General features: G+C 36.6%; 1 protein-coding gene across 5 annotated transcripts in view; it reads right to left on the reverse strand.

The window, feature by feature from the left end:
* Positions 1-24,524, reverse strand: part of GRID1 (glutamate ionotropic receptor delta type subunit 1) — a 542,571-nt gene that overhangs the window by 115,707 nt on the left and 402,340 nt on the right. For all 5 annotated transcript variants that reach the window (XM_009465956.2, XM_087766071.1, XM_087766069.1 and 2 more), the window contains one exon: positions 8,919-8,972. In XM_009465956.2, coding sequence (XP_009464231.1) covers positions 8,919-8,972 — 54 coding nt within the window. The remainder of the gene's footprint in view (positions 1-8,918; positions 8,973-24,524) is intronic.

The following is a 24,524-nucleotide window of genomic DNA, read 5'->3' on the forward strand; positions in this document are numbered from 1 at the left end:
TACTAAGGGAAAGAATTTGGCTATTCCCAGTATTTCAGGGAGCACTTAAATATTTTGGTAGGCAGACATAAATATAAGACTGACTATTCACCCAGGCTAGCAGTAGTTCTCACCACCCGACTCAACACTGAAAGGGTATTCCTTTAAACACTGTATTTTCTGTTCATGTGCCATATTAATGGCAAAGTTTACTCTTCAAGAATATGTGGCATTCATTTATCTATTTGCACACAAATATTGGTCATTTGGGGAATTAATTTATCTATTTATTTATCTGCACACAAAAAACTTCAGTTAGTTTGTAATACCTAGCCATATTCCTCAGGGGAATATTTAAATCTGCTCTAGTTGTGCTCAACTATCGTAACACAAATTGCAAAATGAGACAATTATGTTTCACATTACAATCTCTATTTTCCTAGAGGTAATGACAGAAAATAATAAATTTTAATGACATTAATAATTTAAAGAACCAAAAGAGATTTCCAGAAAGCACATCCCTGAGAAAACCGGAGGATTAAACTGTATGGCAATGAGGACATTCATGTTCATGGAGACAAGCTACAGATTTATGTGGAATTTTTGCATTAGGATCAATACTGTTTCTTGGGTTATTCTAATTCCCCTCAATGCACTATGTACATCTATAAAGTGACACTTGTTCACTTGTTGAAAATCCAGAAAACATCCTTCAATTAGCTGTTTTTTAAAACGTTTGCGACAGCTTACACTATAGATAGATTTATTCAACTTTAGCATTATGCTGGCTTCTCTGCATCCCACATGAACAGACAGACGCACGTATATATAAAGGTTAATCCTTTAAGGCAAGGGCACAATCCATTTTTCATAGCACGGAAAACATTCTAATACAAGTCTGCATGAACACCTGTCCAACTCCCATCCTCATTGTCCTTCCACACATCCAGCACTACCTCACTTCTCTTCCTTTTACCTGATGCTCCTGAAAATCTCTACAGGGATGTATTTATAGTTTAATTGAATTAGCTCTATTTCTAGGTATAAGGGCTTTGCACTGCATGTCCAGAAGTCTTTCTCAGATCGTAGGGAGTGCCTATACAGCAAAAGATCCTCCGATTTAACAAAATATTATTCCATAGTAAAAAGTAACTATCTCAGAAAAAAAATGAAAAGCACACAAAATGACAGTTAACAAAAGCTGGACAAAACAAAAAAATCACCATTGATTTTAATGTGGATTTCACTGATAAAACAACTCATCAAAACCCATCTAACCTTGTTCCTAGCTGACTAACGCTGTTTCTGTGTAATTCAACAGCATTAGAATTAGGTCACTTCTGAACCCTACAAATTTCTTTGAGCAGGATGCAGGTACACACGCAGTACAGTTTCACATATATGTATAACTTTCAAGCATATATAAAACATTATACATTTTTGTGAAAATAAATAAAAATTCTGCAGTGTCAAAGATAGCAGCCAAAAGGAGAGAAGCAAGATTTCATTGGACAAGTAGTAAATATAGAGTACCTGCAATAAAATTGGAATAAATTTTAATTGTAAATTGTTAAGTTTTGCATTAAAATGTGTCATTTGCTAAATCTTAAGAAATTTTCCACAGTATGTTCCTTGTATTTCTATTCAATTTTTTGACTTTTTTTAGTTTGTGCATTTTTGTACAATTTGAAAAGATCTTAGAATGCTATCCCTACTTGCATTCATAAACTATCATTAAAACATCTGCTTTGTTTTCAAGAAAAAAATAAGGCATAAAGAAGTGTAAAAGATTTATTAATTTCTTGTTATCAGAGTAAACGCAAGCATCATTACACAGACTGATGCTTAAAAAAAAAAATCTTTTGGCACTTCCATATGTAAAGAAAGACTGCACAGAATTCCAGTCTATCAGACAGTCCTGGTTCTACCCAAGTAAAAATGAAGCCATAACAATTTGCACAGGCTCGTGGGTATAACTGTTGATGACCCAAAGTGCATATAGCAAAGGAATTTCTAGAAAAAAAAAAAAAGATTTTCCAAACAAAAGTGAAGAACTAACACTGCATTCATAGGGGATCTTCTGAAGACATCAGATTCCCCAAGATTACTCTAGAAGCCCTGTGCTAGCAAAACATTGTTCATCATGCATTATCTAACACCTTCCTACATGCCCTACCCTTGGGGAAAAAGTAGTTTGCTGAGACGGACTTTATCTGATAATTACTATTCTATTTTCTGCTCATTTTTCTCAACCTTTGAAAAGTATTTTATAGAGGAACATAAGAAAAAAGTGCCCAGATTATGGCTAAGAAGCCATTAGATTCTCAAATCAAGAGGACGAGTAACTATGGATAAACCAGGCATGTCTGACATAGTGAAAGGAAAGAAAACAACTATTGACAGAAGCAATAGAGCTGCAGGATAGAAATGGAAAGTAAGAAATATGTCACACCAGGAGAGAGATGATGGGACACTTTCTCATCCCTCATATAACAAACTGCCTCCTACAGACAGTGAAACAGTGGTGAAGAGAGACCTATGAAAACAGCAGAAGTAAGAAAATTGAGTTAGAGTCCAGAAAAGGATTAGCAGAAATGTGTTTTGAGTGAATGCTCTGAAAGGGGAAAGGAAAAAGCATCAATAATCTTTTTCTGCACTTTGTTCTGACTGATAACCTAGGTTGAGTTTGGGAAAGTTTTATTAATCAGCTGAAGATGTAGAAATTCATCTGCTGGCATCACCACCATCATCATTTGAAAGTGTCACCTGTCCAAAAAGGAAGAATAAGATCAACTGCTGTCTAAAATTTTTGACTTGCATTCAAGTGATGTGGATGACATCGTCTCAACATGGCTCAGAGTTCCCCAAGTCCCTTAGCACTCCAACTTTCTGTCTAAAGTTTCTCACCACTGATGAAACACGTACTCTTGCTATATTTCCAAATCTTTTTATTACTTCTCCTGCAAAAATTACAAGACCTTTTCTTCCTACTTCACTTCTCCCTTCTCTTCAACTATGAGGGCTTCTTCTGACAAGTATCATCATAGTTGGGAAGAATTTAACCAAATACTTTGCAGCTGCAATTGCTATAGTAGTTTCTCTATGCTTACTGCCCCCAACTTTTCCAAACCAGGACCTTTTCTGCGGATTGAAAAGAGAAAATATCCAAAAGCATCCTTTTCTGGATGTTAATTAGAGTTTAGTTTTATTTTTCAATTAAAGCTTACAAGAATTTCAGCTGTCTTCTAACTACTGAATACTTTGCTTGCCTAGGGATTTGGAATTTGTATAATACTCTATTTCTATAGCTTCATGCTATTAATTCTGGATTTCTTATTGAAAACAGATTTTCACCAATAACAAACTGGTCCCTGACTTTTTCAAATGTATTTATGGTTAGCAATGTACATAAGAAGAAAAATAAAGCTATTGATGATTTTTTTAAAAGCCCTAGTTATTAAGCTCAGGTTAGTACAAGAAGGTTGGCTGGCTTACTACATTCTATCAATAAAAAAGCATCTTGGGTTTTGCAAGAGCCACTAGGAATACAACTTACCTTTCTGTTATCTACCCTGCAGTGTTGCAACATAGGTTGTTTTGCTGATTTTTTTGTTTGTTTGTTTTCAAACAGGCAGAGCAAAATAAATACCTCCCTTTTGTTACAAAGGATGTTTCCAGTAACATATCTGAGAACTAGATTTGCTTGGTTTACAAGACCACAACAGTATTGATTGATATTCTGTTTGTTATCCGCAAGGATTCTAAGTTGCTCCTGGAAATGTTCACCAGCTATACCTCATTTTGTAGCCACACCCGGAGTACTTGGCACTTTGAATCTCATCTAGTGAATTGCCTCAGTTTTATCTAAATAAACAGGAACTACTACAATATGTTTTTAACAGTCTGGTTACAATTAATAGTTTCTATAAAGCCAGCATCAAGTAAGTCAGTAAAAACATTAAAACCTCATTTTTCCATTAAGTAATCACCTTACTTTTTCCTTTATTTTCTGCTATATCTAAACTTTTCTTGTTGCTTTTTGACCCCTGGTATGTGTCATTTTGCACCTCAGCCTCATTTTATAATCATTTACTTCGTTACACCTTTACACTCCTTAGCCTCTTTTTTCACCACTTTTTCTTTAGAATTCCTCTCTGATTTCAAGATCTGTAAAGATAACCCATTGGAATCATAACAATACCTTATTATGCCTTCATCTTCACAGAACTTCACAGTTGTTCTGCCATCCTTAACTCATGATATTATCTTTCCAAAAGCACTACTGGTTCCCTAAGCTTGTGAAGCTGGACAATCTTTTTATTGACGTCCATTATCCCTGTTCTCCTTTTCTCACTTCTTCCTCTTCCTCAAAAAGTGCATGCTACCATCTCACAATCACTTTCACACCAATTACCTTCTGAGTTCCTTAGCCCATTCTTCCTTAGCCATAATGAAATCTGAACTGACGGCTGCCTTAACTTTTTAAACATGTAGGGATAACATTGTCAATCACAGGAAATTGTGAAGCCTTTTCTGTGTCCCAACATTACTTTTTCAGCTGCCAGGGAAATTAAAATCCTCCATTATTTCAATTTCTTGTCTTTGGGGCATTTCTGTCAAAAATGCACTTTCAAAAAAGTCTTCCTCAGTGTATGTCTTTTGTGTATTGCCATGCAGCTATTCAATAAGTTTGACCCTCACCTCTGCTTAGCTTCAGAGCAAGTATGTATGGTTTGGACATGCAACACTACATGTTATCCTCTCTTCATCCCTACCTGTCCTTCACAAAAAGTTATCTCCTATCTCAACCAGTAGCCTTGTGCTTTGTCCTACCATGTCTTACAACTTTCAATTAAACTTCTGAATAGTGATGAAAGTTTGTTGAAAAAGAAATTAAAGAAAGGATGTGATAATGGTGAAACAACTCATTTGAGTTATCAGTCAAATTCAGTACCCATTCCATTTCCATGAAGAGCAGTTGATTGCTTTGTGTACTTCACTGATTTACATGTAAAAATAATGAATGTTTTGAAACTTGGAATTAGAATTAAATATATTGATATGAGGGAATAAAATAAAGTGTTTAATTTGAATTTTTTTTTTTGGTCCGTATTCCAGTTTCACAGAACAATTTCTTTTATCTTTTCTCTCCCCTTGGAATGGAGAAAATTTCAAAACCACGAAATGTCCCACAAAAAAGGAAACATGATTTCTAGTGCTATTTACACCCCCAGACCTACTGCTGCTGCTAATAAAAAAGCAGACACAGACTCCTAGAGCATTGCTCCTAGTACAACCACATACAAATTCAGTTGTATTCAGTTTCAAGTATTGCTCTTGTGCCTCTCCCACAGACAAACGCCCCAGGCAATGCACAGCACTTTCTCTGAACAGGCAGAAAAAAAGAAGGGGGGAATGAAAAATGTCAGGAGGAACCGACAGAGATGCTTGATGTCTGGCACCAAAGAGAAAGAAATGTAAGAGAAAAATAAAAGTAAGAAAGAAAACCAGGAGAAGAGACAGGAAATAAAGACCCAAAAAAGGGGGGCATCTACAACTGTGCCAGTCATGCCAAAAGAAGAAATAGCACACATCTATCAAAGCTGGTAAGCCACTTTATCAACACTTAAAGGCATAAACAGCAAAGGTAAAAGCAGAACATCAGATCTTCTTTAAGGTCAAAATTGCTGGTCATTGGCAACTCCCACCACAGTCAATGGTAATAAAATGTTTTGGACTATTCTGGAGACAAAGCTAAGCATGGACTAGTCGTCGTTCTGAAGAGTTGTTTGCTTTTGCAAGGATTTATACAGAAATCACAAATATTCTTGGTTTTAAAAAGCTACTTGGCATGTTTAACCCAGAATTCAGGTAGAACCGCTACCTAAATGAATGCAAGGAATGATTTAGTATTTCCAGATGAATAAAAGCGAAGGTGATGAAATATAAATCCAAAAGGGGGAGGGTGGTTAGAAATACATTTCTTTTTTTCCCTCAAATCTCCACTACTTTTGACAGCTCTGCAATTCGGAAACATAAGACATCTGAAATGAGAAAAGTAGACATACTTACAAATATATATTTTTAAAACATTAAGGTTTTTATGGCTTTGGCTTCAAAAAGGACATATGAGGGTATGATATTGCCTGCAGAGACCCATCCCTGTGTATTGTCTTATCCTGAAAGACTTGCCATGTGATGTTTCAGCCTTCAAACCCCATACAATGAATCCAACTCCCAATTCACCAGCCTTTTTCTAAAGATGACCGAGTCCTTTTGCACCACCAATGGTATCCAAACTGAACAGATAACTCAGCACAGGGACTTGGGTTATTGGAAACTAGCAAATACAGGATCTTGACAGTACAGCTCTGTATTTGAGACCAACTCTTATATTCCACATTTGTTCATTTGCTGTGTAATAACCTTACCAGCCATACAGTTTTAAGTTAGCTCATCACAAGCTTGGTGGTGTTGCTTACCTAACAAAATTAAAGTGATAAAATACATTCAAATTCCAAAACTTAACTCCTGTCCTGCCATATGGGACAGAAGCACAAGGAGGGGGAAAAAAAAAAAGTTTATTGGAGCATCAATACTGAGAGAGCAAAGTAGATTTAGTTCAAGTAAGACAATAATAAAATCTCCTATTGAAATAATACCGTGCTATGTAGTCATTCTTACTATAGCAAGATAAGTCCAAGGTTCAGTTCCTCATTCACTTGACAAGAGGTGGGAGACGGTAGATTGTGAGAAGGTGCTCAAGATCAGTAGACCTCAATAATCTAACCTGTACCAGGCCCTTAAATGGTTCCCTGAAGTGAGAAAGGCCTAAAGAACCTGTTTACAACCCAATGCTCTTCATACAAGGAACCTCAATGGAAATAATTGTCACTGTGTTCTCTTCCTACTACTGCCCCTGCGGGTCAATTAGCCCTATACCTCTCTTTCCTTGCAATGGGATCATTAGATCACACAAACAATAGGGTGAACAGAAAATGTAGGATCCTCAATCCGCCTGGGAGAAAAAAAAAAGACTGGCTAAGTATTTGGTCCATTTGCAGAATGGACTACATCTGGCTTGCTATTCATGCGGAATTACATCAAAAAGAGCTGATTTGACTGTTGGGAATTAAAAGTTAATTCCATTCTGCAAATCACAGCACCGATCAACATTCAGTCAAGGAATAACACATTTTCCATTGAGTACCCATGCAGTTCTCACTGATACCAACTGGAAACACATACATGGAATGCACAATCAATCTATCCTCTTCCTAGCATGGGGGTATGCACACTATTAAATAACAAGCAAGCCTAAGGAACCTCCATCTTTCTACAGATACATCCATGTGGATGCTTAACGTGTCTTCTTCTCACAGTAGCTTTAAGCACAAAGATCAACATTTTTCTGTTAAAAAAAAAGGTAATCAAGACTTTCCTCCTCTTTTTGCCTGCAAAGAGTTCTCCAAAGTTTTAGGAATTTGAAAAGTTTCTGTAATGTCTGTTTGAATTTAATTGCATTTTGGGATAGATATTTATAAGTATGTGCACTAATGTTTTTCATTAAAAATTTATACTTTAGATTTATATTTTGCTGTCATAGCTTCCCTACCCAGTCTCTAGCCATAAAAGAGAAAAAATAAAAGTTCCCAAAATAAAAGCAGAATTGACACCCTGTGTGATGTGTTTATGTGTGTATGCACATGTTTGTGCATGAGTTCTGAAGGTTTTTATTTGTGATGTTACAGACTCAGGCTTCATGAAGTGAGTTTTAGCATCTGAAGAATAACAGCAGCAATAACAAATTCACAAACATTGCCTCTCTATAAATGTTTAGGGAAATATGCACTGTATTATCTTTACGTGAATATAAACCCTGACTCTCTGGGCATCTTGCTGATATTTTGTAGTGGGTCGTTACTGCGGCTGACAAATCAGGAGGTACTTAAATGTAACAAGGACTAGAAAGAATTTATAAAACCTTTATAAGCAGAGATTTCACTCACTTTCCCTAACCCCTATTTAATTACAGAGCCTTTCCAATGCCTCACAATATAGTTACTCTTAAAAATAGTTTAGCCAAAATTATTAGCTTGGTGCAAAGAAAGGAATGAGAAATTAACAAAGGAATTGGTTATTAAATTAGAGGCTATGCATTTATAATATAAAAATAAAACAGTGAACATGGTTCTTTTTAACTTAGATATTTTACTATCTTTTAATGAATCATTATTAAAACTAGAAATATATAAAATAGTACCATTTATCCTGAACATTATAAATTATTATATATGCTACAACATTTCAAGCTTTCCATTGCTTTTTATATATGAGTCTGTACTGATTCACATTAGGGCATTGTGGTACTAAGGTAAAATAAATAATCATAGTAACAGGACAGGATACCATTTGCTGCAGAGAAGAAATATCACATTTAAAATCTATGCTATCCTGGATCTTAGCCAAAACACCAACACAATTCTGCACTAGAGAGAACCTGCGTATCATGTAAATGCATATTCAAATGAGCTATACCTGCAACTAGCCTCAGTGCTCCTTCCTCTCCTGGTATGAGTGCAGGATTTCATAGTAGTGAAGGGTGAGATTCTGGCAGATATAGATGCATGTATCTGAGGTTTCTTTTGAGATATTCTCTGCTTCCTAAATAGCTAATGAAGTAGGGTCAACATGAAGGTAAAAATAAAGTCTCCCAGCTGCTATGAGATATATTGGAAGCTTTATTTTGACCTTTGGTATTCAACCTATGCCAATTCAACTGAGACAGACAAGCAATGACACCACAGAGTTTGCATCTTGTACCATTCAAAAAGCAAAAATGCCAAGTGTATGTTGAGTTTGGTGTGTCAAAATATATGAAACAAAAGATGGTGATGAGTGAACGTACCAAGCTATGTTGTCTCTTTTGATTTTCTTACCTCATTTACATAGACCCAGTGACTATCCTTTGATGCAAGGTTGGTTTCCACAGCCTACAAAAATAAAAAGAAATATAATAATAAAAATAAATAAAACATGTGAAACATTCCAGAAAGAACTTACATAAAAAGGTACTATAAAGCTCATTTTGATGGCTTTCATTGTTATTGGCATTGTTTCAGTATAGTTCTTTTCATCTCTTCCCCTGCTGCTTCATGGAACAGTATCTTATCAGTGGTAGTCACATTTCTCTGACTTCAGTATCTAAACTAAAGTACCCTGTACCGTGAAGATATTCCCTAGATGAACCACAAAAGCATATTGGAGCAGGGTGATACATCAGCATGATAAGGGATCCTATGATGAACAACTGCACGTAGAACATGCTGTTCATGAGATTTAACTTCCAGATGATATATCTAATGCATCATAGTAGGTTGGGTTTCTTTTCAATATGCCTCCCAAAATATACTGCCTCTGCCTCATTACAACTCTGATAGTTTAACTGTTAGCTAACCTATTTAATGAAAAACACCACTGTAAGACACTCAAGTGAAGTTCGTATGTCATCCTCTCTTCATATTTACATAAGACACAAGAGGAAGTTATGACTTGCACAGACACTTTTTCTGGCTTCCTGGTGTGGACTTGGATAATCACCACATATTACAAAGAAACAGCCCATCTCATTGGACAGCATATATATCCATACACATATAACCCTCATGGTTCACTAAGACACCAAAATTGGGAAAGACTGCTAGCACAAACAGCACTACTAGTACTAAGGACCTCAGTGGAAAGATTTGGCAATATACATAAAAGTTTCTAAATGCCCACTTTGGTTGACATAGATAAGGTCATTTCCAGATACTTTATAGTCTAATAAAGCAATATAAGGCATCAAGAGGTGTACACTACAGTGATAATGATATTGCTAATGTCCTGCTTAACACACAGTTAAACAACTATTGTGGATTCATCTCACCTAATAAAACAGGACAGTCCCAGCGCACACATGTATTTCAGGAGGCAGTTCATTATACAAAGTTTTGAATGTCCCTGCCTTCAACCACTTCTTTCTTCTGTGGCGATATGACCCCATTTAACGAACAGATATTCTTATCACTGTGTTATAAGTGGCCCTATGAATAACCGATATGAACCTGGTTAAAAAAACAAATACAGATGAAAAAAATACTTCCAGTTACTGTTTCTTAACCTGGATAATTTCCACACCCTGTTCATGGTGGGTGGCCTCAAAAACAATTGCATGGATACAGAGAGGCTCTGTAGACTGCGGCACTGGGCTGAACAGGAACATCATCAACCACCTTCCTCTCCAGAACACATTTGCATAATAAGCCTCTCAGATATTTAGCATCAGATGGGATGAATCACCTTCTCTCATGACACTGACTACAGATGACTGGCTTAGAATAGACACCCACGACTAATAAGGCTGCAGTGAAATGACAAGATATCCATCCTTAATATAGGCAAAGGGAGTACTGTTACCTGATCCTAGCAAAAAACAACCCAAAAACTGGCTAACTAGTCAACACCAACATTTTTAACATTACTCTTAGTTTATACTGTGTTTATAAAAAAAAAAAGAAGTATAAATTACTTGCCTAAGTAACTGTGTTTTAAAACTTTACTCATTTGTGCAGCCTACACAAACCTAAGAGAAAATTGTGGGCAACACACGTCTCAATCTATTTCTCATGTCCACAAGGTGAACTACTCCTTTAAAGAGACAAAAATCCCAAAAGAGAAACCGCAAAGAAGTTGAAAGAGATAAATCAACACAGACAGGGCACAGTATTTCTCACCATCATCATAAACAGCATTATGGGAAATTAACTATCCCTAGTGTCAAAGCAGATGAGAACCACTAGAGACAACACTTCTGACAAGATAATCCTCTCCTAAGCATACAGTGAAAAATTGTCTCCTTTGGTAATTGTCTCCCTTGCATTTCTTTTAAGCTGGCAGGAAAATTAAACTGACCACCTAATTGAGGAATCGCAGCTATTAGGAAAGCTAGCAGTAATGAAAGTGAGGGCAAAAACTTGTAGATTTTCTCCCTATTCTCCCCCTAACATATTCAGACAAAGCCAAAATAGCCAGGTGCTGTAACATATAGAGGAAAAGCAAAGTGCTGCCAACATTAGCAAAGCAGAACTAAATAATGCTCAGGTGCAGAGTTATTGCATTGGCTACATTTTGTGATTTATCTGCAACAGTGAGCAATTTGTATGAATAAATGCTAAGTCTGGGGAGCTGCAAGAGCCAGAGAATTTGAAATGAATTATTGTAACTCATTCTTCTGGGTTCACATATCTGGGCCAAAGTTTTTAAATGAGGTTCCTAAATTTAGGTTGCTAAGAGTTTATCTTTAGTCATCAGAGTGCTAGACCATTCAGTACCTCGTACAGAAGTCAATGGCTCTGCACTCTAAAAGCCTGAAATGTATTTAAAAACATAACCATAGATAGGCAAGTTTAAATATCTATAAATATCTTCTGTTTAGAGCTGCAACACATAGCCTGAAACATTATTCTAAACGCAGACATGCTGAGAGGAAGTAGAAACTTGCATTTTGTGGTTCAGATTTTGCACCATATTTACAGCCTTGCTGTCCTAAATGATCCTAAAATGAACTATTGAAAGACACATCTCAGAGGTCTCAACCTTCTGATAGCACTGGTGTATTGGAGGTGTATTGCTGGAGTCTCATGGAAGTTAAGCAGTGTGAAGAGCAAGGTCCTGGAGACCTGTGATATCATAAGAAAATTTATTCAGAATTCTCAGAATAAGAAAGAAATTACATCTTTGTAATTTATGGAGTTTCTTTTTCTTTAAAGAGGAAAAAGTATCAGCACTTGGGAGATTATGGTCACCCATTTTTAATTAGTTTTTAAGTATTCAAGCTGTTCAAGATCTTGCCATTTGTTTAAGCTTATGCCTCTGTCCGTTCAAAAAGAAAAAAAAATGTCTGTGAAACACCCTGAAGGTTCTATTACAGCCTATTTCATAAATGCATGCTATATTAAAGACAGTAGGCTAGGAATTTGTGTGATCACTGTGGCTGAGGAAAAGCTCTGCCATCCATTGGGGCAGGGTTCATGTGCTAAAATATGTTATGGGTTTTCTTGTGGAAAAATTACTAATACAGGTGCAAAATACCCTAGTTCTTTATATACTCTATATGTACATAGGGTCTAGTTGACACTTGGGAGTAATGCCTCACAACACTTCTGTCAAATAGAAAATCTGCTTTTGAGATAAACAGCACACTGGAAATTAAAGAGCATCCATCTTTCCTTTATTTTCTCTTAGACTAGCAAATAGCTTCCACAAATTTGGAAAAAAAGAGGGTTTTTTGAGACTATGTGCCCTTCTTCCTCCCCAACTACATTTCAACAGCCAAATGTTAAAATGCAGAACCCAAACAAGAGAATTATAATTCACTCAGTGGACCACTATTAATGACAACATGTAAATGATATTATCAGAATTGAGCCAGACTAGGAAGAAGGGAAGGGGAACAGTGAATGTAGAAAACTGTATGTAATTTCTCAGTAGAAAACATTTGCAACAAACACTGAAAATCAAAATACTAGCATTAAGATTTCACATCTTATACCAACAATGATAAAAGAAAAGAATAAGATGCTTCATGAAAAATTATCAAATATATTTTCAAGTACATGGCTTTGTGTGCTTTTAAATGTATAACTTAAAATAATTTACTGCCAATAATCCATGACAATATTATTTTATTGGAATACAGCAGAGAAAAAATATTTACAACGCCTTTATGAATAAGTAACTTGGTTCATTATTTTATCTAATGGCAGTTGCAGGATTAAAAGGAGAAGTTAGGAAAGTAAGCAATAAATACTGCTATGTTCAGAAATAAAGCAATTCTGCAGGGAAAAAAAAATGGAACTGAAACAATACTTTCCTGATCTTCTCAAAAAATCTGAAACTGAAAACATTTCTAAGCATATAATGGCTGGCTAGTAATAGGGAGGGCTCTTTTCCACAATACCCGGCTGCTTTGCCAGGGTCAGCACTTTGGTATTAACAGCAAAAAGCAGGCTGTGTAGAAAGAAATGTAAGGATGAGTGCCCAGACACAACTTAGATAGATGCTGGTGAGTGTTCAAACAGACATAGGCAGACTGTTCCAGTGACAGCAGGATGTGCTGAAGAGTTTAGGCTTACATGGATCTGTGTTATAGTTACAAACCTGTTGTATCCTTACTGTGTACCCAGGGGGACAGGCAGTAGGAATGTCTGGAAGCCCCATAACCAACCCCGGGATCCTAGAAGAAAATGTCTTGCAGATGGCAAACACAGATGGTCCTGTTGTGCCTACATTTTTGGAAACAAGGGCTGCCACCCTGAAATCCATGATATAAAAGAACCACCAGCGTGTTTTGCTAGGAGGGATATCAAAGTAGTAAAGGGTATTACTTGCACATCTCTGATTCTTCTAAGGTCATTTGTCATCTTTCCCTTCATATTTCTAAAGCAACCAGCATGACAAAGACAGATAAACCTCTTTTTTTCTTTTTTTTTTTTCTTTTCTTTTTTTTATTATTCATAATGAAGGTTTAAGTAAAGAAGGGCTTGGAGAAGTAATCATGTCTAAATCTCAGGTCTCTGCAAATCTTTCGTAAGGGATCAGTCTCAGCCCTTACAATTCATTACTTGCTCACTTTACATTTGACACTGGACAGGTTTCAAAAGAAAACTGTTTCCAGCTCTTATTGTCCCAAGCAAGGTTGTAGCCAGTGACCTGCTCTCAACAGAAGTTTTTTTTTTACCTTCACATTCTTGGAGAAATTATTCAACTACTGTCTTTTCTTCCCTCCATAAAAAAGAAGAAAAATTCTTCAGAACCATTTTGAAATCTATTATAGTAAAACAGCAATGGGAAGGAAAAAAAAAGTCACTACCTTCTTTATTACATTTTCTAAACCTGAGCCAAACCTAGTTCCAGCTGCTGACTTTCATTGCAGGAGATGGACTTATATTTTTAAAAACAGCTTTGTTCTTGATTTAAATGTCCATTAAAACATCCTAGGAATCAAGGAAGTGGTTTAGATCCCGAAGAAGAGATACAGACCAAGTTTCCAATGCAATACATCTGACAGTAATTAATTGGATAGTATCACTGTGCACCTGTTTACCTGAGAAGCTTTGTGTATGTCTTGGATACAAATAAGTTAAGATAGGAGATATAAAAAAGTCAATTCTGGTAGAGCAGATGGGTTCAGTCTATATCCCCTAGATACCTGATTTATATTTAGAAACTTCTTCAATTAAAATAGTGCAGTTCACGTCCAGGAGTGACTTGCATAGATAATAGAACTTCACAGAAAAACAATTTCTCTGTAGCAGTTACTGAGATTCTTGCACTTCATTAGAACCTTTCTTTCCTTTACATTTTGAATAAATACCTCTTGGCTCAGTATCTCCAGAGGACCATAAATCCTATAATGTTTAATAGATTAAAAATAAATAAATAAAATAAGCATTACTAGCCAAAATTAAGTATTTATAAAAATAATTTTTAAAAACTCTCCTTATAATAATTATAGGGTACTAAAGAATACTCCAAACTGATATTGTTTCTAAAGCTTAATACCATTAGTACAGGAAATAAAATGAAATTTTCCGGCCCACAGTACAACATCCCAACTCTAGATGAAAAGCTAAGACATTTTGGACTAAGAATCTTGAAGAGAAAAAAACTCGGTTGCAGTAAACGGAATCAGGACTGTAAGTTTACTTTTCTCATTTAATACAGGTTAATTAAAATTTCTAAATGTCATTTCAAAGTGAAATATTAAATTCTTCATTTTCTAAATGGTAAAATGGGAATTTAAAGACGTTCTATGACATATGGTTTCAGATCAGAAAATCCACTGAACCTGACCCTTTCTTACTGAACATCATTCTCCATGAAGAATTTGTACTTTTAATAAAAATTTTTTTGCCAGAAATTTTATATTCTTCTTTGTTCTGAACATCCTCCTAGAAATGTGCACACACACATTTTTTAAAAAACACTTAGCAGGCTTACTGAGTCCCTGTCTTTCAGTGATCACTACCTCATGTCAATGACACAGTTAATTTCCCTAAACTTAAAACAGAAGCTGTCAATTCTGAATCTTGGTACATATTAGCTTCGTACAAGTGATTAATGAACCACAAGCATAACTTGCTTTTAACATCCACATTTCTTGATGTTTCACTGTGCATATTACTTCATTCTTGGTCTACACTCTATAAACATATTACTAAAAAACCTCACTCAATGGGGATGTTTTTTCAAGTTATCCTGCACTGTTACATTAAAACATGAAGCCTGATATTTCCTTATTACTCTTCTGCAGAACTGCATTGCTAAGAAAAGCTATTCTTCCCTCAGTGGTACTGACGAAGCACAAGTAATTATTGAAAGAGTATCATGAGATTGGATGGTATTTTAACCTTTCTGGGCTCCTCCAGTTGTATAAGCCTATAAATCTGGCATATTCAGCTTGAATCTCCCACAAAAGATAGGCTAAACCAGTCATATAGATCTTTATACTCTTCTACTCAGATGTCTGGTCATTAGTCTGAGATAGGTATCCAGTGTTCTTTTTCCCCAGAAACTCTGTAATATTTCATTTATGGTTTCTCTCCAAACAATATGAGATGGTCCTTTCTTGACCTCTGTCTCAGTTCCTCTACAAGTTAATAACTCAATCTAATAAAGGAAAAAATGAGGGGAAAAAGAGAGAGAGCGGGAAAAAAAGGAAAAGACCAAAAAAAAAAAAGAAAAAGAGGGAAAAAAAGAAAAGGGGGGGAGGGGGGGCGGAGAAAAAGAGGAGAAAAAAGAAAAAGCAAAAAACCAGAAAAATACATCCCAGAGCAAATTCCCAAATACCGTCCACAACTGAGTTCCATTTTCAGTTGCTAGTAAGACATTTCACGCAAACAGGAGTAAATATGACCCAAACCTTCACCAGCTTTTAACACACACCCCTCTACAGCTGATGAATGCTAATTAGAAGGTGTATTATGACATTTTGCACAACATGATTTCATAATAACCCAAACTGAAATATACTAATAATATATTTTAAAATTTGTACTGCACTAGTTGCCTGTTACTTAGGTCATAGGTGATCAGAAAAAAAAACAACCTACACAGAAGAAAACCTACATAAAAGTTTAATGTTAATCAAGAGAAACATTAGAGATGAAGAAAATTATCAGGAAGAGTGGCAGAAGAGGAACTATACACTGCAACTTCTGACTACAAGGCTGTAATATTCTTAACTACTATAATATATAGAATCATAGAATCGTCAAGGTTGGAAAAGACCCTTAAGATCATCGAGTCCAACCATTAACCTAACACTGCCAAGTCCATCTATACCATGTCCTCGAGCACCACATCTATCCGTTCTTTAAATACCTCCAGGGATGGAGACTCAACCACTTCCCTGGGCAGCCTGTTCCATTGCTTGACCACCCTCTCGGTGAAGAAGTTTTTCCTAATGTCTAACCTAAACTTCCCCTGGCGCAGCTTGAGGCCATTTCCTCTCATCTTATCACTCGTTCCTAGGGAGAAGAGGCTGACCCCCACCTCACTACAACCTCCTTTCAGGTAGTTGTAGAGAGCAATAAGGTCTCCCCTCTGCCTCCTCTTCTCCAGGCTAAACAACCCCAGCTCCCTCAGCCACTCCTCATAAGACTTGTGCTCCAGACCCTTCACCAACTTTGTTGCCCTTCTTTGGACACGCTCCAACACCTCGATGTCCTTCTTGTAGTGAGGGGCCCAAAACTGAACACAGTACTTGAGGTGCGGCCTCACCAGTGCTGAGTACAGGGGCACTATCACCTCCCTGGTCCTGCTGGCCACACTATTCCTGATACAGGCCAGGATGCCATTGGCCCTCTTGGCTACCTAAGCACACTGCTGGCTCATGTTCAGGCGGCTGTCAACCAACACCCCCAAGTCCTTTGCAGCCAGGCAGCTCTCCAGCCACTCCTCCCCCAGCCTGTAGCGTTGCATGGGGCTGTTGTGACCGACGTGCAGGACCCGGCACTTAGCCTTGTTGAACCTCATGCAGTTGGCCCCGACCCAACGATCCAGCCTGTCCAGGTCCCTCTGCAGGGCCTTCCTACCCTCCAGCAGATCAACACTTCCACCCAACTTGGTGTCATCTGCAAGCTTACTGAGGGTGCACTCGATCCCCTCATCCAGATCATCAATGAAGATATTGAACAGGACCGGCCTCAGTACTGAGCCCTGGGGAACACCACTCGTGACCGGCCGCCAGCTGGATTTGACTCCAATATGTGACATTGCCTATTGTTTTAGCCTTAATCATTTCAATGTAATGCCTTAGGATTTCTGTTTAATCTCATTCCCATTTTACAGGTAACGCTTATTATATTCGATCTCATTTTACAGGTAATGCTTATTATATTCAATCTCTGTTGCCATTCCATTTAATGCGTATTCCACTGAATGATGCATAAAAGTAAAGCACTGTATATGGAACTCTTCCAAAAGCATTCAGTAAGAATTTACTTTTCAAAGCTCAAATGTCACATGCTATTTATAAACATGGTAACTGTTGACCATTTAACTATGTGGCACAGTGGTGACACCAGATAATTGCACAGCTGTTTGCTGTTGCATAGCAACATTTCCGCAAAGACATAAATCTAATGTTAACTAAAGAACATAACCTCTCAGAAATCTTGTACTTAAAATTTTACCAAAGCCACACATTGAACTGACTTTGAAGACCCAATGAAATCTTTGAAAAGAATGACTAAATTTTTGCTCACTTAGACACTGAATTTCTTTTTGAAGATAGCAGCTTTGTATATCTATATTCTATTAAAAAGTCTCACCTTTTTAGAGACAATTTTGTAATGCTCTGTTAAGAACTGTACTCCTGAAAAAGCCAAACTACAGAGAACGAACTAAAATCCATCAGAACTGGCCAGCATTTGGAGCTTTTTGTTGTTGTTGTTGGTTTGCTTTGATTCTCCTCCTGCCTCCCATTAAGAGAAGAAATCACCTGAAACAACTTAGCAGTTTAAGTTTTCTGTTTGTTTGGAATACCTATATGGGGTTGACTAGACATAGGTATGAAGGCTGAAAATGGCTCATCAGGCATAGACTTTTAGTAAATAACCCTATTTTCAGCACGGATGATTGCTCTCTATTCTCATAATGAGCAGCCATTCCACAGTCAGGATATAACACATTTCATTATACACCACCAACCTCATACACAGTGCCCTCTCAGCCCTACTCAGAAACAATACCTTAAGCTCCAACTTCAGCTGGCATTGGAAGTTCAATATAAATTTATAGAGTTTGCACAGACTTTTCCAGAGTTTGATCTTTTTGTACGTATAAACAGCAGATGGTAACTATATCATTAAAGAAAGATGCAAACTTCTTAGCTTTCTAACATGCACACACCACCAAACTGTGAAAACACAACTTATACATTCTTAATTTCTTCTTTTAGAAGAAGTATGCTTTGTCTTGACAGCATGATAGCTGAAGCTCCCAGAATCACATATCACAGCATAAGTTGTGAACTGAAAGAACCAGCTATAGGGTCAAGAGACCACTTTGATTTTCATGAAGTTATGGTTTTAATACTGATTCACTGCCTCTGACACAAAGTTGCCAATCACACTGCAAGGCTGTTATTTTACATATGTTATGGATTTTTAAAATCTATGAACTTGGAAAGGTATATCCACATCAAAGGTTACCCTGTCTATTATCCATCTTTTCATCTGTTCACATACATGCAGTCTCTTCCCTTAAATTCCTTAAAAATCCTGTCTGGTTTTAAAGGAAAGAAGATGACACTAGTCTTGCCTCAGCCTCAAACATAATCACTCTCAAACCAGTCCTTTTCTGCCTACAGCACCCTTATTTTAAATTGCAAACTAAATACATAAATAAAGCAAAATGCTTACAGGTCTGAGGACCTTCTTGTCAGTTATAGTGCATTTTATATGCACGAACAGTGCCACAGGCTGTGTGAGCACTAAAGAACACTTTAAGATCACCTTAACCATCTCAAACCAGAAGATTCTTCCTGATCAGCTCTGCCAAGAGGAAAGAATATTTGCTTTTCTTTATACTGCATGAGAATATTTGGCTTCTGTGTACTTGTCAAGCGATAACTCTTTCAGGCGTCTCTAGGAGGAAAGAAACCCTTGGGGAGCAGTAATGGTGGTAATGGAAGGGCTAACTTTCCCTTTGTATGTCCACAGTCTTAATGACTTTATGCAAATCCTTACAGGCTGAACAAAGGTAAGCAAAGGCAGCAGTCGCCTAGCACTGAGTACATATACAGCACAAACCCAATGAGAAGCAGGCACAGATAATTTCACTTTTTGTTCACAGATTTTTCTGCCAAGTAGGTGTTCAAATATTCACCATTTGGGTCAAAACCCGTGATGTTTTGCACCCACACTTTCTCAAAGCTTGCAGAGATGCACTGAAGCCCCTGTGGTTATCTCATTACTGCCAGTCTTCATTTTTGGCAGCAAAATTTATATTAAAAATATATTTTACAGTAATGGGCCATGAGCAGATTTGACTGGAAAACATACTTACTTTTCCTAAATGCTTGCATACAGTTACTCAGAAGAGTATGGCAAAGTTATTAATTTAAAAATACTTATTTAATCCTTTTAAACAATTTCCACTTCATCTAACACAAGCTCACGTACTGTTTGCAAAGTTATAGATAAATGGGGGTTTGAGAATGAACCTTTCTACATTGTCTGGAGAAACAGCTTATCTTCTGACTCCAGGGAAAGCAGCTTTCATTACAGATATGCTTTGATTCTGTTCTTGAAACCAAATCATTTTTAGCATTTTAAGTACAGTAATTTTCTTCCCATTGTTTCTGAAGTAGAATTTAGACAAAACACAGATTTGTGTTAGAATTTTGATATACCTGAACTTCTGTACAAATCCAGAAGAAGGAAAAAGTGAAACTAATAGGTTTCTAATTTTAAAATCTGAGCACGTTTGACTTGTGATATAAAATCCTTACCACTGATTTCTATTATTCCGTCCATGCAGGTATGAAAGGACTCACAATGGAAACTTCCATTATGTATAATTAAAGTAGCCTACACCTCACTGACAAAAAATAAAGTACGGTATATGGTATATGATTTATGCAGAATGATTTACATAGAGGAACATGAGTATATGTTTTAAGCATCTTATGACCAGCTGAGGGGAAAAAAATACCCAACAGTCAACAAATATTATGGGATGAAGACAGTTTTTAATTTAACAATTGTGTTTGTGACAAACTATGACTAGAAAACAAAAATTGTTTCAATGTTTATCCTGTGAAAAGGGATTCAGATTTCAGACTAATATATGAAAACATCCAACAAATGTTAATTTCTTTTTCTGAAGATAAAGTGAAAGCAACATATTGTGTAACAATACAACAAATAGTGCTGAACAGGGAGTTTGGCAGGAAATTTGTCCTTCTTGCGGGAAAATCTATGGCAGATGGAAACAGGAATCAAATCTATTAGTTGATGACAGCTTTGTTCACAAAGTCTGTGGTGTGGTCAAATTTCCCAGTCTGTAGAATCTACTTAGGCACACTGAACTTTTGAGTAAGGCAAAGACCACGTATTTGAGAGCATATTGCAGGTATCTTCAGCTATGGCTGATGAGCAGTTTAACCGCAAAACTTTAACAAAAAAAGATGTTACTGGGGAAAATTTTAAAAAGACAGTGTCTTGGAAAGTCAATAAGCAGAAGGTGTCAAAATGGGAAGTTTGTGAGAGTTAAATGTAATGATAAAGAGAGGAGGGAAAAAAGATTACATTGGAATGAACAGTATTTTTATATCAGGGTTACATCTGTTTTTATAGGAGACTCAAAAGAATGCGACAAATAAACATTACTAGCTGAAAAAACTGAATGAAGACACATCTCCTTAAATGGTTACCTGATGGGAACATAACACTATCACCTGATAGAAATCATGGAAGAGAAGAGCTAAGGACTAGAGATGGATCTGGAGACAAGGGAGAAATTCAGAAATTTTTTTAAGAGAACACACAGGAAAGAAAAGAAAATATTAACTTGACATGATGTGAGTTGTAAACAGAAAGACTTGGTGCATGTGAGCACAAAGACAATACAGAGGAGTGATCAAATATGGCAAGAGAAAGAGCTGTAACAGGGCAAGATAGCTGCACAGAGAAACAGAAATACTGCATAGAGCAAACAGACAAGCCAAAAAAGAGACCAGATGAACCCCACAAGCACAGAGAAAGATAAAATCCAAGGGCTGAGACTTATGGGTGATAAGGACAACACAGAGAAGATTAAAAAACCTAAATGAAGGAGAGGGGAAAGAGGACAGGGGAGGTAGGAAGTAACTACAAAACAGACAAAAGAAAAATAAAATAGAGAAGATTGGAGATTCACACAATCCCAGGAACTGTTGAATTGCATGAGGGACGAATTGACTGGCCTGTCATCAGAAAGCACAGAAGGAAGAGGTCAGCAAGCCAGGACAAGAAACATGGCCTTGAGGCAGAAAAGAAATAAGAAAGAATTAAAAAAAAAAAATCTTTGTTCACTTAGGTCAGGTGTCACAGTAAGGTTACTGCTGGATAAAGTAGTATTTATACACGGTTGAGATAGATGCACAGTCCAAATAAAGATAGGATGCAGCTAATGAAGATGAACAGACACAAAAAAGACTTGTGGTAAAAAGAAACAGTAACTGTAACCACTGAAAGGTATTCTCATTAAAACGGACATTTCTTAGGTGATTCTTTCAGCTAAGACTTTCAGTACTGGCCTTGAGGGGCTAAGTCTGAAACTACTAGAAAGAAGAAAATTAAATATTAAAGAGCACACAGGGCTCACAGTCTCTAAAACTACTTTTAATTTGTAAGACTATAAAAATATGTTAGTGAAGATACACTAACAGCTACATCCAAACAGAGAGGGCAGTGCAAGATGTAAAAATAGCAATAAGAAGAATACAAATATGGTGACATTATAGTCAGAAATGGAATTACATTTATAGCAAGATAACAGACAACAAAGAAATAAACAGGGACATCACTGTAAAACAGACAATCTGTGTAATTGGGGGACGTATAATAGACTTCCTGGGATAGTGGCCCTACAGTCAAAGTTGAATATAGAAGAATAACACTTACCACCTATAAAAAGTTCTGCAGGGGTGCTGTGAATTTAATAAATTTTAAAATCTTAAAGCCAGAGGGGAAAAAAAATTGTAATTGATCTCATTGGATAGCGCAATCATGAGTTAAACAAAGCTAAGTACAGACAAGGTTCCTAGCTTCATAATAGAGGACCTTAAAGGAATTCCAAATTTCCTCTTCCATCCTTAGATTTTGAGCTTTGCAGTTATCCTGTTTTCTCAGCAGTTACTCCTTTTGAACCTGAGAGCTTTAGTTGGTTATTTATCAGTAATGGTCCTGACAAATACTATTAAGTAAATTAACTGTAATAGAAAACTAGGAAGTATGATAAATACAAAGGTATTTAGAGAGCATTTAAAAAGATGATGACTTCTGAAAACAGAAAACAGTTATGGTGAAATGCACTACTATGAAAAATAAGGTCATGCACTCAGGAAAAAAAAAAAAAAAAAAGCTATTATTTGAGACTTCATCAGTTTGAAAAACACCAGAGGCTTATTAGAGGTTTATTGTCTGTGATCTAGCAATTTGTGCACCCATGAACAATTAGACCCTAAGATGTATCAGCTGAAATGTTGTCAACAGAGTAAGAAAGTATTAATACCACAGAGAGACTGCTATAGTCACTAGCAGGTTGACAGTAGAGTTTAAGTTTAGATAGTTTAGTAACAGAACTGTAAGACAATATGCTTGCTGTATTTCAAGTACTATTTTAAGTTCCTCAGGAGGATAAAAAACAAAGCATCCCAATTGCTAAACTCACATGGCCATGCTAGCACAAAGACGTATGGATACAAGTAGGATCACAGATATATTCTGGCTGAGAATACAAAATTTCTAAGTATGATGGGCGAGATTCTCAATTTAGCTCACAACAGTAGTGGCACGCCAAAATACACACAGTTCAGTTTCAAGAGAGTGCATGATCAGTTTATGAAAGTGATTATGGAACATATATTTATGTATTATGGTGGCCTCTGTTCTCAGCAGACGGGAGCAAGTAAGCCAGGAGTTAATTCTCATCTTGTACCCCTAAGACAGCACAGAAATCCAGCAGTAGTCTCCTGGGTTTTATAAAAAAGACAAAAATATGTACTTTATAGATTACAGCAGAGCTGAAAGAGTTAATATTGAGCCCCTGTTTCCATTAGGAACTCAGGCATTCAAGGTTTAATATCTCAGACGTTCCAAATTGCATCTCCTGGAACTTGGCAAGCATCTTGTCAGCTTCAATGCAGTCTGTTTTTCCAAACCCAAATTGTTTTTAAAAGATTAAGGTATTCTAATTTTTTAAAGCAGTAAGTGCAAAAGCAGTAATCCTTTACCATTGTGATAAGGATTGTCTACCATAATCTTTATTATTTACTAAAGCTTGACTGTCAAAGAAAAGGAACTAATTTTTCAAAGTCTGTTTAGGTAGCTGAGCTGCTATTTTCTGAATTTAGGGCTGAGAAAAGAAGACTGATTACTTCAGTTCTGAAGAACTCGGATTAAAAAAAATGATGCTATTCCATGGAAACCATATGAGTCATGAATTAATACTGTAATATGGGATGAATATTAGCTCCATTCAAATTAAGGGGGACAATATTTCATCCTCAGGAGTCTTCTGTCTCCTAAATACTTCTTCAAATCCTCCAAAACTGATAGATTTAGAAGATTATATTAAAAGCCAGTTAGTGCATATGATTTAGTAAATTAACTCATTCAACAGGTTCTGACAAAAGACTATCTATTACAAACAAATACACACCAAACGTAAGCAAAGAAATATTAGGTTCTACTTTCTTGATGAAAGTAGGTATGACAGAGTTCTGGAGAGGGGAAAAACGCACATACCTTCTACTATGTGCGGCGTTCAAATCAGGCTGGGACCAGTCCCAAACTGGTGAGCCCCAAGATGATATAAAAAGAGTTTTTGATAGAACGGAGAAGAAAAAAGGTAATAATAATGTAGTACTATTAGATCTTTTTGCACTTGAAAATTAAGGCAGAGAGATCAAGTGCATGATAAACCGCACACAACACATGACAGAACAAGGAGTTCAAGTCACTTGTCCTTGTTCAAGGCCTTCAACAGTAATCCTTGCTTTAAAAATCTGTATTCTTCCTTGCCTTCAGTAACATCAGAAGGATTCATCACAGCAAAGGATGTGCTGAACTTGCTGCTTTCTGCTCCAGAAGAGGGAAAAGACAGCACGCACTTGGAGGTACTCTGTCAGTGTCCCAGAGGCCTTTACCAGAAACTCATTCTTACCATTGTCCCATTTGGTATCTCCACTTGAAGAGTATTTTAAAGGTGTGTACTCTTGGATATGCACATAA

This window comes from Nipponia nippon, unplaced genomic scaffold (assembly GCF_047370975.1).
Source record: "Nipponia nippon isolate SJK-2023a ecotype South Korea unplaced genomic scaffold, ASM4737097v1 scaffold_3, whole genome shotgun sequence".
NCBI classification, from domain to species: domain Eukaryota; kingdom Metazoa; phylum Chordata; class Aves; order Pelecaniformes; family Threskiornithidae; genus Nipponia; species Nipponia nippon.